Source organism: Lonchura striata, chromosome 3, assembly GCF_046129695.1.
Source record: "Lonchura striata isolate bLonStr1 chromosome 3, bLonStr1.mat, whole genome shotgun sequence".
Classification (NCBI taxonomy): domain Eukaryota; kingdom Metazoa; phylum Chordata; class Aves; order Passeriformes; family Estrildidae; genus Lonchura; species Lonchura striata.
The window spans coordinates 92,590,748-92,610,854 of NC_134605.1; the positions used below are offsets into that span (position 1 = coordinate 92,590,748).

Here is a 20,107-nt window from a genome sequence, read left to right on the forward strand (position 1 = left end):
CTTTATAAAAGTATGGTGTCCTTTATAAAAGATTTATATAGTACCTCTGTGGTTCATACCACTAATTCTAGATGTTCACCTTCATGGGGATATGTCAGACACAGTATTGATTAAAAATATAGACAAAAATAATTGTAATATTTCTTTTTAGAATACCAAATTTCAAATTTAGCTATGTCACTATTGTAGCAAAAAATGAGAAATGCATAGGAAGAAGAGTCTGAAAGACCCTTTACATAATCCACATAGTTGCAGAAATTATACAAATTCTAAGAACTGCGACATACCAATTGAAATGTAATGCTACAGATTTTTGGTAGTAAGTTGAGGTAACCTTGTGTAAAGACCCACTGACTTTTACCTTGGCAATGGAACACTTCCAGTTATTCAAAGTGGAATACACTCAAGGTTACACTCAAAGGGATTTAATAGGTCTCTGCATATTTGGAATCCAGTGATACAACCAATAACATGCTGATGATTTTTTCAAATCATTCCACACTGAGCTTCAACATTTGCTTGTGACTTTTGCACAACTTAAAATCAAAAAATAGTTACTTATCCTTTAGTCAACAGCTTATCAGCCCTCTGATTTTCAGATGTCTTGCATGTAAAGTATTATTGCCCTGGGTTTCTTTTTTGCAATAAGTGATTAGGTAGAGGAGGAAATACTCCTGTAATTTTTAAAAACGGATACAGAGAATACCTGCACTGTTAAATTTTCTTCAGTAAAGAAAACTGCCTTTATATTTGCTCAGAGTTTGACAAAATGCAAAAAAAGGTGATTATTTAATTAAAGAATTTAATTAGAAGAGTGTGGAAGCACTCCTAATTTCAGTCTTTAGTTATTTAGAAAGTATCATTTGATCATGGATAGTAAAGGGTGAATTTTAATACTTGCTAGGGATGTCATTTTGTCAAGTTATGATGTGTTTAGTTAAACAATTTAAAATACAACATCTAATACCTAAATAATTTTTTTCTGTGCAGAGGAAAGATACCAATCACCAAATAAATAATCTAAATGCATATACTTCTTCCAATAATTCAAGCTTCATTTTGTAGGATTTTTACTTCAGATAGTTATAACTGCAGTTGCTGAGAAACGACAGTTAATTTTAAATCAAAAATATTTTCATTCTTTGAAAACTAGAGTGTTCATAGGTGCAGTAATATTGTATAGAAAAAAGCTTTGAAGTCTAAAAATGACTGATAAAACTGTACCAGAAATTCAGTCAATTCAGTTGAATATTCATTTGCTACTCAGTTCAAAATCACACAGTGCTGCTTCAACAGATCCATGAAACAAAAGGGATGGCTTAAGACAGTGTTTCAGTTCCAGGAATCTCTGGTTTCAGAATTTTTTTTTTTTTTCTTCATACCTTAAAGGTACAGGGCTTTAGAGGAAGAGTCCATTGTTTTTCATAATCTTGAAGACATTCACTGAATCACACAATCTAGAAAGTGTGAGCTTATTTGAGAACATATACCATAATGGACAGGTGTAGTATATTATAGGCAATTTTGTGGAAAGGTTATTGGATTTATTGTCTGTATTGTTTTTCTAATTTTTGCTATAATACCGCATTAGAACAGTGAATTGTTTGTCTAAAAAAATTACAAGTATAAGTATGGCTAGAAAGATTGTTATTTCATTGTAGTTTACTTCTTCGTTTCTTTCCCCCCCTACCCCACTTTTATTTAGTTCCTTCAGATGTGTTTTTTATAAATTCACTGTGGAAAGGGTTTTATGAATATTTAGGAAAAAGACAGCCTGCTACTCTCACTGTTGATTGGTTCAATACTACAAGCAGCAAAGTGAACGCCACATTTATTGAGGCATCCAACATACAGCTCAAACTATCAGGTAGGTTCAGAATTTGCTGTTAAATAAGTTTTTGTATTTTTTTTTTTTTTTTTTTAATCTGGTCAGTTTTGATGCATTTTCATTCAAATGGAAAATGAAACAAAAAAATTATATTTTTGCTAAAAATAATTTTCTTTTGCAAAAGGAAAGGTTTTAATGAAATGGTCTGCACAGGCTCCTGTCACTTCATGTGCAGCAACCCATGTATTTAAGCTGTTATATTTCAAATAGATATCGAGGTAGAGTTTATTTATCTCAGACTGTTGGATAGCATTTGGTGTGTTGAAGTCGCAGGAACTACTGAAGTGGCAGAGAAAGTGTATATAGGCATATTAAGAATTGTAAAGCTGGAAAGCTCAATTAATCAATATTGATTAAGATCTACCTTAAAATAATGTGGTATTAATAATGGCATAGCATAATATAGGCACATATAATTAAATAGCATCATAAGTTATGCATACTTTATAATCAAATTCATGCATTCCTTTTTGAAAATGTAACTGAAGTTCAGAATTAGCATTTCGTCACAGTTCTATTGAAAAGAACATTATCAACTATCACTATCTTTTAAGGCCAAGAGTTCAGAGAGAACTGCAGTAGTTGGCTGCCAAACAGGAATTTTCTTTTACTGCACTACTGATATCTTCTGTAGCAATATCCTCTTGTGATCTCAGTCAAATTAATTTTTTTCCAAGTCAAGGAAATTCCAGGAAAGGAGTACTATTTGTATTCAGAATTCCCAAAATACTATGTAAAAATACAACTGTTCTTGTCCTATTCTGTATAAAATTAAACAATACAAACCTATCTTTGTATACTCTTATTAAGTATGATGAGGCAAAAGATCAGTTAAATAGGATCCAGCCATTACAGTCATTTAAATCTTGAGGTTTTTTCACGTTATGAAATTCTTTTATTGTAGAATGTTTTCTACAAACTCTTAGTTCTAAAGTGATATAATTAGATTTTAAGAGATATTTGAACAAACTGATTGAAAATTTGTTTAAAAGGTATGTCTTGCCTCCTTTATTTTAATAGGTGTTTACAAGAAAGAAGAGGCCCATTTGCTCTTGAAAGCTTTCCAAATTAAAGGACCAAGTGACATTTTTGTAAGCAAGTATGAAAACGACAACTGGGCACTAGATGGTTATGTAAGTACCCAGGTTGCCATGGTAAATTAAAGATGGTTGATACTAAATTCTGAAGTAATTTGTGATTAACTACATAAATGTATCAATTTTTTTGTCTTACAAATATGTAATCCAGCACTTTGGTTGTCAGTGTGGAGATTGGATTACCATTCTCTTTCAAAAATCTGTATACAGACTTCTATCTGCTTTACTCTGATTAGTATTTTTAGTTTATGAAAGGGAAGGAGGAGTGAATCAGCACATTTTTCCATGTTTTTGTCTTGTTTCCTTAGATAGGAGTGGGAATTCTGCCTTTAGTAATACTGTCCTTTTTTGGTTTGGTAAATAGTTCACTGTAATAAAAGCACACCTAATCTTGAAGCTGGTGTTTTACTTTTTACATTTCAGTGCATTTCAGTTTTACTTTTTGCATTTCTTCTTTCTGCCTCGTGATACTTTCTGTGGAAAATAGATTTAAATCTGACAATTCATCAGACTTCTATATCTGTGTACTAATTCAATTATGAGTATGGTATTTCAAGAATTTTAAAACCCAACAATATGCATTAGATATTTTTAAATCATTCCAGGTGTTTTTTGAAACTTTGTTTAATATCATTGCAAATAAATAAAATAAAATATTTAACCTAATAAATATTGTATAAGCATAGAAAAGTCACCACTATTTTAAAGGCTAAATGTGAAAATCTCTACTCTGTATTATCTAGTCTGAGTCAGAAAAAAATGACTAAACATTATTTATTAATTTCAGAAATATTTTTTTTCTGTTACAACATATTCTAGGTATCCTCAGGGCTTGAAAGAGGAGTTTTTACTTATCAAGGTGATATACATGGAAAAGACTTTGGAAAATTTATGCTCCAAAGACAAGGTACGTGCTTTCATAGATCTTTAATATGTATCATCTTTTGGGGTCTTGCAAGAATAAATTCAAAGAATTCATCTATTTAGATGAAGTAGGCATGTTTATTTTACACTACTCCTATTAAAAAACATAACCAAATATGCATATTTTAAATATACAGTTCAAATCCTAATTTAACTCTGATTAGCACATTACTATCACAGGTTTTCTAGTGTAGCAACCTAGTAAGTACAGGATGCTCTTAAAGAGAATGCCATTGCAAGCACTTGAATTTCTTTTTGAAAGTACCAGGGATATCATGCAGTGCAAACACATTTCCTGCTTAAATATATAAATTGTAATCAGAATCATATAAGAAATTAAAAGGACAAAATCAACCCTAATTTTGACAGTGTCATTTGGAGAGTGCTTGTTGCTGGTGGATGTTTCAGAATGTATATGTATTTGGACAGAATTTTACTTCACTGTCAAAAATATTAAATGAGTGTCTGAGGTATGTGTTACAGCTATGGGCTCAAGTGTTCTAGCAGCTGTTACAAGACTAGTTATTATGCTCATAAAATAGTTTTATCATAAAAACTAAAGTATTTACTTATGAAATATTCACTCATAAAGTATTTTTTGCAAATATCAAGTGTAGATCCTAGATATGCTGCAAAGTGGCCAAAGCATGGTATATTCACAGAAAAGTACTGGTCTAGGAAGAGGAGACAGCCTAGCCAATGTCTGTGGCAGACTATATGTATATTTTATAAATTGCCTTGGTTCCATTAGCTTCATTGGTGTTGTACCTGGTGCTCTTTAGAGTTCTGTTGAATCTCTCTTGTATTTCTTTGCTCTGTTAAGTACTGTAATAGCAGTTACACTGTGGATTGTCTCATCTTGGCCATCTCTCAAATTGTTAAGTATATTTAGTGACTAGGGGCAGAAACCCATCTCTTCAGGGTCCCAGCCTAGGAACTGCCAATTATTGAAGTCAAATACAAATTTAATCTTCAGAGTAAACTCTTGTGTGGGACAGATTATATGTCTGCCTTTACTTTCATGTAATCTTTCCTACTGTAATATCTAAGCTGCTTTTACTTTCTGATTTTAATTACCACACTGTAAAAGTAGAGCATCAACATTTATTCAAACATCTGTCAGTTAAGGAGCCTTGGGTATCTTGAAACAGTAAGAATGTGGTTTGTTGGTTTTGGTTAAGGGAGATGTATATTTATATTTGCTGTTTTCTTAAGCAAGATCAAAAAATATATCCATGGTTTGCCAGCTACCTAAAATAAAAGTTTGATTCTATGTGAAGGTAATAACTATAGGTGGTAATTGAAGAATAAGCCAAAAGTGAAACAGTGAGAGAATTCTCCACTGGATGTATTCTACAGTAGTGGAAAATTTTGTCCATATCACCCTTTAGAGCTGTGATATAAGAGATCAGTTTGTATAAGGCTAATAAGGAGCTGGAGTGTTCAAGTTAATCCTGCATTGTTGGACTGAGGACCTCTCATCTTCAGCTTTGACTTCTCAGTAGAAATCTTGCTCTAAATGCAGACACCATGTCTTTTACAAGATTGCTAAAAGGACACTGATTTTCTATAAATTGCTTATTCTCTATTGAATAATTAACAGCTAAAAGGAAACAGCAAATTTCCATCTAAGTAATATTTGTCAATACCCTCTTATATTCAAGGGTAATTTGCTTTGTTTTTTTAAATCTATTTTCTTCATTAATATTTTGTTGAGATGGTGATCTCATATATCCTCTGCCTGAAGACTTAACATATTTCTAGTTTCCAAGTTAAATTATTTGCTACCTTTACAGTAAGCCAAAAGTATGCATAAATTGGTGCATACATAAAGCAATATGAAATTCTCCTTCTGCAAGCATATTTCAAAGACAGCATTTATAGAGAACTACTTGGTTAAGTGGGAAAGACCAATGTATTTTATGAATAATTTTCTATAACATAATGCTAGAAAAAGACTGGTCTCAGTGGGTATCACAGAATCACAGAATATTCTGAGTTGGAAGAGACCTGCAAGGAAAATAATGTCTAGCTCTTAAATGAATGACTCATGCAGAAATCAAACCCACAATGTTGGCATTATTAGAACTGTGCTCAAACAACTGAGTATGCTCAGTCTTCAAATCTAATGACATGACAACGGAAAGAACATTTCTTTCTTACTACTTTTTATCTTCTCTTAGAAGCAATTTTGATTGTAGCCTTAGAAAATAACCCAAAGGACAAAGACATTTGTTAGAAATCTGTTTAGAGAATTAGTACTATACCTGAGCCTTCTTAAAAACCCAAGCTGAGACACCAAATTATTTAACCTCTTTTGCCCAGTAATCAGTAATTTCTCAGGCCTTTTTGCCTGTTATGTTATAGCAACTTTGTTTCTAAAGGCTGCAAGTCTGTGGCTAAATTCAGTTTCAGCAATTGCTGAGTGTATATGTCTCAACACTGAATTTCTAGATGATGTTTATTCTAAAATCTTGTTCATTCCAGTCTGGACACTTGTTTTAAAATTGTGTAAAAAGGTAGCTTTGTGAGAAGAGAAACCTTCTTCACAAAATGAATTATTTTCCTGTATTTATTTTCTATAGAGAAATACAATTACCCACCTCTTTTTCAATTTTTTCTTTCCTCAAAGTATTTTTTGACTTGTCTAGATTGACAAACATATTAGCAAAGAATGAAATATGCATAATTAATTTGCATCTGTGTTATATTAGATCAATGGCTGAAGAATACACATCCATTACTGGAAATTAATCAACTTTTAAAATGTTGAATACCATGAGATGTGAATTTTAAATTTCACTCTATAAATCATTCTTCCTCTCCAGATCATTTCACACAGCTTCATCACTCACAAGGAAACTCTACATCTAAACAGGGTACTGAAAGCTCTAGAGTGCAGAGCTGTTGTGTGTTAGCTAAAGCACAAAGAGATACCTGGAGTAATGAGCTATGAAACTGTTGGTAACACACGTCTACACCCAGTGAGGCACCTATGCAGAGTCCTTGCTGTCCAGCAGGTTCAGTCAGATGAAGAAGCTCCAGCATATGTTGTTCCTTGAAAGATGCTGATTTTCTTTCTGTGTTGGTATTTTTTTCTCTTAAATCCTTGGCCTGCTAACCATCCTTGTCTCAGAAATTATTCTTAGGCATGTAATTCTACTTTTCTTAATCTTGCATGGCTTTTGCATTTTCTCTGACTTGAATAGCATTTCTCTTAGTAAAGCTGAGTCATGCTATACAGATGCCAGCCAACTGAAACCCTGAGCTAGGAGACAAAGGAGAAATGCATATGATAGATCCACACAACAATAAGAAAATGTTCTTAATCACAGAATCATGAAATGGCTTGGGTCAGAAGGGCAGGATTGACACCATGACATCAGGTTGCACAGTATTTTCTTTTAAAAGGTTTTATTTTCTATTAGGTACAAATTACAATACTTTTCAATCACCTCAAGAATAAAAGTGCACAGCTTGTACATTAATGAATTCACTGTGTGTTTTCAAAATTTGAATTCACCTGACTGCTGCTGTTTTGGGGGCTAAAGTCCTGTTATAACATGTATTGTTAAAAAACCCAAAATCATTTATAACCTTACTGAACATCCCTCTTCTAAATAACACATTTCCCAGAGACGAAGTATGGCTGTTTTATTGAAAAGTAAATCAGATAATCTTTTGCATACATTTTGTGTGTGTTTGTGTGTATATTTAGGTATTTCCACTTTTCTGTTTTTAGATGTGGTAGCAATTGCTACCTTAGTTTGGGCAGTACAATTATAATGCTGTCCAAAGAATAACAAAGTTCACATCAGTATATGTTTAATCACAAGCAGATCTGAAAATTATTATAATGAGTAGACAGACCATGTTGAAATTATACTGAGTCTCATACATGACTAAAATTCAGATTATGCAGAACTGCAGTGAAGGTTCTTTTCCTAATGAAAAGCACATTCATTGGCAAGTCTGAACCTGGTCAACTCCAGGTTGAAATTCTTCAATTAAAGCTTGTAAACTTCAGTCAAAAATTTCAAGTTTCATTACCTTACGTGTGGTACTTCAAAAACTGTAGAGATATGGAATATGTGATTACCTCCACTAGAAATCTTGTGTAAAGTATTCAATGTGAATCAGTTATCCAACATAGATATCTTAAAAGAAATCCTTTATGTGTAAATTTGTGCCTGATTTTAAATCTTGAGCTGCACAACAGTTCTTTAAAATTAACCAAATAAACCAAAAAGTTCATACTAAGAATTTCTCTTATGAATTTTAGAATTTTTCTGGTACTTGTACATTAAAATGTATCTATCATATGTGGCGTGATGATATCTTTGACATAAAAGTTAAGACTTCATTGATCACACATATTTGCATTTGAAATTTGTATAAGTGTTTGAATATTAATTCCTGGGGGTTTTTTTATGTAAGTTAACTTCAATGAATTTGATAATTTTCTTATTTTTTTATTAATTACTCCAAATAATTGAACAGTGAAAAAGATTGTAGTGCAATATTTTGTCATATTTTACGTGAGCAAATATAGTAATACAGAAATTCCTAGGGAGGTTGGCTTCATTTTAAAGGCAACTTAATTACTTCCTAAAATTTAATACAGTTTTTAAAATTAAATGTGCAAAAGGTATTTTAATATTGACAGTTGAAACACTTGTGATTTAAAGATATCTCACAGAAGAAAAAACTTATCTCATTTGTTTTTTCTATTGAGCTTGAACTGCAAGAAATCATAGAATGGTAGAATGATTTGGGTTGGAAGAGACCTTAAAGATAATTTAGTTCTAAACTGCTTGCAGTGGGCAGGGATACTATTCATTAGATCAGGTTGCCAGTGCCCCATCCAATCTGACCTTGAACCTTTCCTGGGAGAATAGGAGAATTATTACTTTTACTTATAAGTAATAATAACTTACAATAAATCCAAAAAACTATTACTTTTACTATTATTTTTATTTTCTCCGTTTTTGAATTTATTTGGATGTTTTAGTTGACTGGTGAATTAGCATAGTGGCCATGTCTTTGTATAACTGGTTTGCACTGGAGTCCTAAAAAGACTGATAGATGTTGCTGCTGTCAGTGAGGGAGTTGTGGTTTTTGAAACACTGTACTGGTGGTTTGGAGCATTTCTGAGAGGTAAACAGCAGTGTCTCCTGCTCTTCTTCACTCTCAATAGCAATAATACCCCAGAATATCAAGCACAGATACCTGTTGAAGCCTGATCCTCTCTTTACATTCCCTCTGTCCTGCTCTTTCTTTCTTGAATGGGACCTATTCTGCTTTCTGAAGAGCTGTGAATTCAAACTGGCAACATGGAGTTGGATCTCAAAAACCATTTTTTTTCTATAAAATTTTCTGTATTTTTCATCATTGAATTGTCTTTCATCCTTGAATTAACAATGTGGTCAATTATTTAAGCTACTTAGTGATGTGTCTGTTTATACTGATGAAAAAATGTGTTCTGCAAAATGCTTTACAGTCCAGGTTATCTGCTGTCCACAATGAGAGCCCAGCAAGGCCGTGCCACAGGACACTGCATTTGCATTCTCTGCACTGTTCTGTCCACAGCTCTGGAGGGACGTGGGCACAGGTGCAGACTTGGGAGGGCTACTGAGCTGAGCAGAACAACTGTGATCTATCACAGTCACCTCAGTTCTTCCTCCCTTGTTCTTGTTTGTTGTGGTCTTGCATTGCTTGTTGTTTCCAAGCTGAATATTAAGACTGCTGGAATACAGTACTTTTAAAGAATTAATTTGTTTTTTACAAGTTTTATGGCTTAACTTTATTAAACTGAGTCATCATCAGATTATTATGTCAATGATCATAATTATTTTACTTGCTGAATACAATTTTCAAATAATTTTGATAGTTATTGATATGTCATGAAGTGTTATTAACAATATTTATACTGTGATTTTGCATGCTATTTATTTTACGTTTTTAAGTATCCATCTTTAACTCTTAAATAAAAAGAACATCATTAGCTAGATGATATGGGAATTTTATTTCTCTCTGTAGATAATGTGGAAATTTTATTTCTGCCCCTTTTGTTTTATTTCAGGTCCTTTAAGTGCAGACACAGACCTTTCAAATCACTACTATGGTACAAACAGCAGTTCAGTTGCAGCTGCCATCCTGGTACCATTCTTTGCTCTAATATTATCAGGGTTTGCATTTTACCTCTACAAACACAGGTATTGTAAATATTATTTATTCAATAATTTAATGAGCTTTTTTGTTTGATTTTCATAGGTAACTGGAGAACACAGTTCTAAAAGCTTTTAAGAACATCCTTGCTCTAGAAAGACAAATATTTCTAGGTATTTCCATGAAGGAGTTCAGTGCAGGGCAGTTCTTAATGGTGTACATGTTGAAAAATTAGTTTCTCTGTTAAGGAGCAAAGACCTTTCAACCTTCTTGGTTCATTAGGCTGAATCAGATTGAAATCTGAGGTCATATGTTCTATTTTTTCATTTTAATGCTTTATTAAATTGAATGTATGCTGCTTCTTTCAAAGAGCTTATTAGTATTAATTATACAAGTTGAAAAATCCATAAATTCCACGAGGGAACAGCCTATAATGCAACTACTTACAGTATGTGCTGAGTCAGCTAGTGATTACTGTAAGAATTGGCACCACTTCAGGTCATCTGAAACTTTTATATGTCCCTAGATAATAGAATAAATCCAACAAAGTTGTCTGAAATCTGGTTTAAAGGCTAATATCTTATGTATCTTCTGAAAATTTGTTCATTCTGACAACTATTTGCAAAATAGTATATAACAGGAACATGCTATTTAAACTTTTGTTCTATAGTCATGATGCCAAGGGTATTGTGCAATTGCAAGAAATCACACAGACAATCTGAGATTCACCAGTACCCTACGATGCAGTAAACTGTCTTCCTATTTCAGCATTTGATGATTTGGGAAAAACAAAGTGCTGTGGGGCTTGAACTTGGGAACCACAGTTAAAATGATCCATGTCCTGAAATGTAGTATAGCCTTTTGTTGACAAAAACTGCTCAGGAAGAGCTATCAACTATGTCTTCAAACTTGATATTGTAAGACGCTTTTCTGATGCCTACAGGTCTACATTTTCAGACAGCTTCTCTTCTGCAGTGGTGAGGGGAGCTTTAAGAGCATTATGAATACCCAGGCACTTGAATCTGGAGAAGAGATGGAATGAAAAGGGAATATTGCTAAGAAAGAGGAGGCAAACTCATAAAAAATTTATTTTGTGACATGAGAGTACATTTTGTAGTTTATCCTCTGAACTTTTTAATGCCCTACATCAGCAGTATGTTTGAGAGAGAATAAACTCATTCTTTAGACAAGTAGCTATAATCTCTCTGTTAATGGTATGGCTGGTGCAGCATTGCAGTTCTGCCCAAATTTAAATGCATTATATTTGAGATAGGAGATGTTTCTCATAGCTTAATATTTCAAAGAATGCTTTTCCTTTTCTTCTATTTATTTATTTATTTCTTTTTATTTTCTTCTATTTTCTTCTTACACTAAACTGCAGGTTTTAAAGGGGATCAGTGTCATATTGCCATCAAAAAATTAGAGTTGATTAGTGATGTGAATTAATTTTAGGTCAAATTTTATTCTTTTCAGAAGAAAGGATATTCCAATAGAAAGAGAATAGAATTTATACATTATGAAGGGTCTTTCTTGAAATTACATTAATGATCAGAATAACAACATGAAACTTTCAAAATTATGTGATGGTAGTTATGTCCCTAGAGGCTCTCTGTAACAGAGAATTTAAAGGTCTTAGGGTTCAATTTTATGGATGTTTTGGCTATGCCTATCTCACACAGGCATCATCTAATTAGAACCAGGGTTGTTAAATCTTTTTTACACAGTTGTACCTTTTATCTGGCTGATAGGAACTACTTCAGGAATGAAGACTGCATCCCAATCTTTCTGAGTAAAATTAAAAATATATTTAATTACATGTACTTAGGAAAGCTCCTAGTTAACTTGTAAGAATGTTTAGTAGTTATACAATTAAAATAGGTATAAAAACATATTTATTTGTATCAGAATTATTTCCATGTTGTCAATTTCCATTAGTAATATCTTTCAGTGATAGCTTTCCCTATCTGTGATCCAAAACAAAATAAGTTTATAAGAAGAATTTGATTTTCAAGAACCCTTTTCTGAAGTTATATAATGAGAGACTAAATTGTTTTTTGAGCACCAAGCACTTACATTTTGCACTCTATCTCCTTTCTTGCCTTGTTACAATTATATGTATAAAACAATATACTGAACTTATATATACTTAGATACTTCCAGATACTAAGAGATTTAAGTTTAATATATTAAAATAAAATATCATAAAATAAGAAAAATATCATAGAGTATCACTTTTCTAGATATGTCAGAAAATCTGCACAATTCTGGTTTATTTTCATTTCATTATTGGCTTAATATGTTCTAACAGAGCTTTGCATAATAATGTGCATGTTCTTGATTTCATGGAGAGAAAATTATCAAAAGATTGGTTAGTTTCAGTATCATTTGATGCTGAATTGTCAACATATATGTGAATATCAGTCAGGAATTGATCAATCTGATTACAGGTATTTGGACAAGGTATTTAACAGTGTTTATTGTTGGTATGGAGGTAGAAAGACATGCTGTGGGAGATCTACCTGGAATAACTGGAATTGCAGACACTTACCTGGAGGTTACTATCACTATCAGTGCAAGATATTCTGGATACTTGCTGTTGTATGTAGACAGAATGGAAATATTAAAATGTCTATTATTGCTAACGACAATTTCCTGTCTTATTTTTCCCCAGAACAAGACCAAAAGTACAATACAATGGATATGCTGGACATGAAAACAGTAATGGACAAGCTTCATTTGAAAATCCCATGTATGACACAAACTTAAAACCCACAGAAGCAAAGGCTGTGAGGTTTGATACAACTCTGAACACAGTTTGTACAGTGGTATAGCCTTCAGTGCCCAATATGACTGATTCATAGCCATACCTCTGATGGACAAGCAGTAATTCCTTTGGTGCCATATACCAGTTTCCCTTCTCTTGGCTTTGCTGCTGTAATCTTTAACATCTTCTGTCAGCCTACATGCAGCTAAATTTTCTGGTAAAAACGTGTCAGTCTTCGGGGGATCAGACAAAGAATATTTTTTCATCTTAAAGTTGGATCAAAATGCCTGGCTGCATCTGCTTCAAACCAAGGCACACTATAAGGAAGACTGCCAAGTCATGCCAATTTGTCATATTTAATGCCTCAGACTCTCATATTTGTATGCGGCTGAATGCCTTTCAATGTTTTCTTCTGGGCACTTGGATAAATCCATTGAGTACTGTGACAAATGATAGCACCGCAGATTATCCCCGGGAATATTCTGAAGAAATAAAGCTCTCTTGAAGTAGGAGACAGCCTGCCTTGAGGTTGCATACACTTACAAATGCTTTGCCATTGAAATTTTGCTAAAATTAGGAAAACTTGCAGTATATTTTATTCATAACCAGTTTTGCCAATTCTCCAATCAGCCGTTAATGTCTCAAAATATTAATGCACAAATTTTTTTTGCACTAAGGTGTAATGGCTGGCTGAGTAAAATACTGGTAAAAATACACAGGGTTTCTACGCACTGTCCATTGTATATAGACATTCACTCACTTTTTTCCAAGCAAAAGATTCCACAATACATTTACCTGGAGTATTAAAATGACCCCCATGTTTAGCACCAGTTAAAATCTTGTGCTATAGAGGATAATGTTTCTTTTGTCAATTTTTGACTAAATTTCATTGTGAACATGATTACAAGTGACTGGAGACTTTGAGCCAGAACAAGAGCCCATTTCTAAGAAATATTCATTGCCACTATTGTTTTCTTCTGAAATCAGTTATCAATCACCACTGTCAGTATCATACTATTTAACAGCAGGGGGTTAGCAGCTATTTCTGCTTGCCATGTACAAATGTGAATAGTAATTTATTTTAGATAGCTCATAAAGCCTCTGAGCCTCTGCTCATAATACAGTCTTCCCTTTTGCATTTTTTTCCATTTTTCCTTTAATATGACATCATTTTCTGATGTTACATGGAACTAAAACACATTACAGTAGCATAGAAAAACCTAGGGCAAATTGTCCATAAAAAGTGGTCATTCAGTTTCTACTTTGAACAAAGAGAAATATTCAACTATCTTTGCTTTCTGTTTATTTTAATTTTTTTAAACACAGTGCTTACTGCTTTTGTTCTTACACAGTTTGACAGAGATATTTATACATATAAAGGTTGAGTAATCGTTAAAGTTTGCATAGAATTAGATGTTTCATTGAATGAAAATAAACAAAAATGCCATTGGGCAGATTAATGAAATTGAGTTTTAAAATTAGGAAATCATAGTAAATAATGAAGCAAAATCTGGCTTTAATCATACACATGAGTTCAAAAAACAGGAAAGTTGTTTTGTTTTTCTTCTAATTCAGGGCTGGTTTTTTGATGCTGTTTTTGGTTTTGTGTTCTGAATTTCAAAATGTCCTATTGCCACCTAAGCCTGTTCAAAAGTTTTTCTGAACTCCATATGTGTGTAGGTCTGGCTGTTATACACAAAACAAAAAGGTAATATAAGCCCAGTAACAGGTTTTTCAGATAATGTTGCAGAATGCAATAAAAATTTCAAAGGTAACCCTTGGTCAGTTTAACAACTACATCTGTTAGATGAAATCTACCAGCAATATAATACATAATAATTGTAGGGCCTGCAGCTGTTAGGTTCTTCATATGAGCAAGAAACTCTGAAGGAAATGTAATAAATAATCCTTTCCAGTCAGTTCCTTGTTCATTTTGTTTGTAGTTTTTTGCTTTCTTTTTTGTTGGGTTTTTTTTTTTTTTTTCTGAAGTTACTGTGCAGTAAGTTTCATTCAGCTGTCCCATCTCAGAGCCCTTCACATTTTCTGAGAAAGAACAGTCATCAGATAAAAGTTGTCCTGACCCTCCCCCACATAGAGAAAGTTGCTTGGCAAATGAAGAGCTTCTGTAGGAACAGTAGGCCAGGAAGGAGGATATTGTCTGAGTAACTTTGCTGACAGGTGTTAAAAATTGACATTACTGTATTAAAAATATTTCTGTAGTGGCAATGACAGAACAAAAAAATTGAGTTTTGAAAACAAAATATGTAGCTTTTATTGATGAGTTCTAGTCCTATCATTACAGTGTATGCTTCAGTGCCCTGTCTCACTAAGACCACCAAAGAATGTGTTGGAGGATAAATGAGAATAGTGAAATGGTTTGGTCTTTTGTATTAGAGTGCCCAGATTCCATGAATCCATTATTCAGTGGTTCGTTTTGGGAGGTAGTGTAACAATTGCTTATCCTGAGTGCTCTTTGATCAGGGACACTCAAAAGGAATACACTTACAAGTTATCCTAAGAAGTTTGCGTGGAGCGTTGATTAAACAGGAGCTTCACACTGGAACCCAAGTAAAACCAAAGTATTGCAAATTAGTCCTACCCACACCTTTCAAACTCCTCTCCTTCTTCACTATGTTTGAGTCTTCTGTAGAGGTTGGATCTCCTTCTCCTGAAGTTATTATACAGAGGGCTGTGTATGCATGCACTTAGATATGGTGCTTCTTCAGAGTGAGGCTCTTAAGATGATGTGCAGTGGCTAAGTGGCAGCCAGGAAATCTGTTTTTTTTTTCTTATAAATGCAGAAGACTTTTCCCCCAGCGTTGACCAGATCATTATGACAGGCTAATAATACATGCTATATTTTTTTTAAAAAACAGGTTATGTGCTTCAAAGCTGTTAAAAACTGCTGCTTGTATCACACATCTTGCCTTTCTCCAGGCTAGCTGCAATAATTTTTTTTCTTGTGTAAAATATTTTGTAAACAAAAAAAGTTGTTATTAAAAAAATAAAAAAAAGTGGGAAGGTGGGGGTGGGGGGACTGGGGAGAACGCCCGCATAATGACCAAGTCAATCTAATTTTCATTCCCACTATTCCATTCTGCCATTTCACTACATGCTGCTGTGACATGAAGTAGGTGCAAAAGAACTTTTTGTACAGAGATATATTTTTTATGAAGAATTTGTAAAATTATTAAATATGATGTACTTTTTTGATTAATGTAGGTAAATTGTTAAAAATAAATGTTTTTACAATGCAAAAAGAAATTGTAATTTTCCCAATAATGTAAAATTTACCATCTTTAGCTGATTTTCAGTTCTGATCCTATTACACTTGTATTAATATTAAAGTGGCCTGTTAAAATAAACAATATTCTCTTTGGAAAAAAAAAAATAATGAAACAAACATACAAGACTGTAATATAGCCTGTGCAATGCCACCTACCTTGAAAACAAAATCAGAGTTCTAATTAAATATTTAATTTTAGATTTTCATCTATTGTGTGACCTCTTCTTATCAACTTTGTTCCTTCTATTTCATTTTATGCTTTTAAATCTCAGATACTGGTTTTTCATAATGTAATGTTTCAACAGAATCTTAGTCTTGTCATATTATGTTCCCAAGCATTTTGTTGCTTAGGAAAAAAATTCAGGTTCTCTCTAGTGAGGTGGAATTAGCTTCCTGTTATATTGCAGACTCAGATTTTAAAATGGGACTTAAGCTTTTTGATTGTTTTATAAAAAATAACTAATTTATTTTTTCACAAGCCTGCATCCTACCCACAGAATTGATGGATCACATGGAGCCAAAGGTATTTCCAGTTTTAACATCTGAGAGCTAGCTTGTCAAATGTACATACTTTGAATGAAATAAAAATGCTTTTAAAATGCTTTTATACATAAAGTTAGTCATACATATTACTATTTTCAGAATCAATATATGAAATTCTGAACATTTAAAAATACTTTAGTGTATATTCATGTTAAAAAATACTGAATTTATTTACTTGCTAACAGATTAACAAAGAGTCAGTCTTCAAGACTATTCTATCCATTATTCCTTTGGGAATCAGTGGTAGTATATGAGTGTGGTTCATCTTTAGAAAAAACTAATATATGTGTATGTCCTTGCTGCCTTTCTCATCTTCACAATCCATCCTTCTGGTAATATCATATCTTATAAACAGGTGTTAAAAGTTCCCATCTCTCACAATGATCTGTCTATCCTGACACTAAGCTGTTAACTGTAACCACTGACACTATCAGAGTAGATGTTGAGGCTCTATGTGACAAGGTGTCGTGATTTTTACCTCTTTCACAAACAGGAGTCTAAGTATTCTAAACAAATGAGCTATTGCTCTTTTCACTATTGCCAAATTGCGGTGACAGCTTTTAAAAATTATTTCCCCTAATTATCTATTGGAAAACACAGCATAGTATATCTAATTTCAGATTCTACAGAAACCATTTATAGAAAAGACATATTTTCTGGGTGTTGAGGATACAGTTATGTAAGAGCCACTCTCAACCGAATCTGTAAAGAATGAACTCATTTTCCAGCTGGCATCTACATCAGCAGAAGTGAGTTCATAAACAGTATCAAAGCATAACAATTGGTATGATTTACTCAAAATGGAAAACGTTTTTTTAAAAGCTGCATTTAATTTTAAAATCAAATAAACTGCATTAAATACATTGCTGCCTGCTCCAGCATGATTATTAACTCAAAACCACAGGACCTTGACATCATATGGCTCAATGCTTGAGGGAGCGGGGTCGAAAGGTGAAAGAAGAAGGTCTTCTGCAGGATATTGCCTTTAAATAAGTCAAATAAATTGTTTTTAAGATGCATCTGTAATGCACAGAAAGAAAATAAGAAAGCAATCATAAAATAATAGAAGGGCCTGGCTTGGAAGGGCACTTAAAGATCATCTAGTCCCTGCCAAATGGGGGGACACCTTATATGCTTGAGGGATTCAATCCAAAGGCCTTGATTTTTTTTTAGAGTAAAGCAGTATTACAGTTTCAAACCTTATTGATGACAGTTTTAAACACAATATGGTTTCCACCAAAGAACAGGATTATAGACTGAACTTCACTAAAGAAAAATCAAAAAATGGTTAACATATGCCTACATATATGCCTAGTGATTAGTTATCAGAAGTTGGTTATATATGTATGATATGAGGAATTAGAAGGTCCTCCTAAGGAGTTATACATTTTTTTAAATATATAAAATTATACCAAATTACAGATCTATGTAGTAAGTATATAGAAACGTGAATAAGCCTAATGGCTTATGGAGCCTAATCTACTGGGGAATTTGGGCTCAATTTTTCAGTGTTTAACTTCCCAGGAGTATTTGTTCCTTAACAGAAGCTTCAGCAACAAGTTGTATACCATGTCCATGAAAAAATGAGATCTGTAAGATTTTGAATGTAATTTCCACAGAGCTCAGCAAGGCAACTAGAGCCAGCTGCACTAAAGAATAGGAAATACTAAGGCAAGAGAAATGCTTAAGCATCTCAGTTTTGGCCTGAGGAAGATACATCTTTTCACTGGGATTCATGACATAAATTACTCAGAGATGGGCAGATTAGTTTTATCAGTTGGGGATTTTTTTTTTTTTGCCTGCAAGCCCCAAAACACAATGGAGAGTTAGTGTTCCTTTTCCCCTTCACACCCAAGAGTGTACTGGTTAAACTGGTCAAATTAGGCATTTAGGGTCAGAGGTCAAAAGCTTCCTTAGCTTGAGGAGCAGCATAGAGTTATTAATCACACCTAAGACTGCTATAAGCACTCGGCTATTAGAAGCGAGTCCTGGAAAATTACCTGTTTATCCCTGCACTGCAATATTTGACATAGTAAAATTTTGAAGAATTCCTTTTGGATTGTGCCTTGCAGAAAAAATATGTAAGGATGAAGAATCCTTTTAACCATGATGTAGGTAAATTAGCATGAAGAATAAAATTGTGTGCCTGGTGGTCTACATAGGAAGAAACAATGGTTAGATTGAATATCAAAACACCCTCAAAACAAAGGGTTTTGAGGATATAAATTTCAAATTTAGGATATGAATGTCAGAAACTATAGACCTCTTTAACTCTTGGTGTACTAAAATTTTGAGTTTGCACATGCTGTAAAAGAACACAAGGAAAATTCCTTAAAGGAAAAGATTACACAGAAATGAAGTACTAAAAGGTCATGCTCACATGCCCAGGAACATTCTTTGACACTTATATTTTCTAGTATAAATACAGTCTTTAACATTTGAGAGGCTCTAAAAGCAGAATTGCTCACCCAAAATGCTCATCAAAATTAGCTTTACTGTTTTCCTTCTATAAAGGCTAATAACCATCTTATTTAGCAACTGTAACAAAAATATAATAGATGATGTACCTTAGATGAGGAACCTTTTCCTGTTAGTATATAATAAGCATGGGCAGAATGTGTCCACTAGACTAAAGCTTTTGACATACCTAGGTGAAGATCATGCACTCAAGTTTAGTTATAGGTTAGGTGAGAAGCTGCTTATTGTAAAACAGCTCTAGAAAAATCCAAACCTCGAATGTGGCCAGCTGAGATACACTAAGATGGTATTGAACAGAGATGTACTAAGTTCTACCTCCATGGATGTGTTATCTGAGTAGAGTTGTTGGGACAGTGTGGAGAAAATCTGTAACAGCACAGATTGCCTATTGAAGTCCTTTAGCTGCACTTTCCTCTTGTGTGTCTATCCATGCCCATAATAGCCAAATAAGTAGAGTTAAGGGAATAGTTCAAGAATCTATTAGTTCAGAAATCTAGGTTGAAGGTAAAGGGTCAATCTAGATGTTACTTAGCAGGCTAGTGAAGAAGAATGTGTTCTCCCTCTGGCATTCTGGATGCAGCTGTCTGTTGTTCTAGGTCATTAGGTAGGAAAAATATGTTTTGGAAAGGCAGAAGAGGTGGACATGGAAGAAGAGTCTTCTATTATTCATCTCAAGGTTTCCATAGGACACAGCATTTATACTGAGTTACAGGGGTTATGGACTTCAGAGTGTATTCCATGTAGATCCACTTCTGCAGCAGTAATCCATGCGTGATTATACCAAGGCACAGAGAATAGACCTGGCTGAACTATTCATAGACCACAGAACAGCGGTAGATATAGAGCTCTTCCACTAACATGAAGAGTTGCTCTTTTCCAGATGGACTTGAGGTAAGACTCTGGATCCCTGCTCATACAAAGTGGCTTGCAATAACAAAGAAAAGATAATTAGAAGGATT

General features: G+C 33.5%; 1 protein-coding gene across 4 annotated transcripts in view; it reads left to right on the top strand.

Moving 5' to 3' along the window:
- The window catches only part of CSMD1 (CUB and Sushi multiple domains 1), a 1,051,796-nt gene extending 1,035,463 nt beyond the window's left edge, over positions 1-16,333 (top strand). For all 4 annotated transcript variants that reach the window (XM_021551131.2, XM_031504428.2, XM_021551132.2 and 1 more), the window contains 5 exons: positions 1,706-1,867; positions 2,909-3,021; positions 3,805-3,892; positions 9,992-10,124; positions 12,749-16,333. In XM_021551131.2, coding sequence (XP_021406806.2) covers positions 1,706-1,867; positions 2,909-3,021; positions 3,805-3,892; positions 9,992-10,124; positions 12,749-12,908 — 656 coding nt within the window. In that variant the 3' untranslated portion in view covers positions 12,909-16,333. The remainder of the gene's footprint in view (positions 1-1,705; positions 1,868-2,908; positions 3,022-3,804; positions 3,893-9,991; positions 10,125-12,748) is intronic.
- Positions 16,334-20,107: the final 3,774 nt, after the last annotated feature.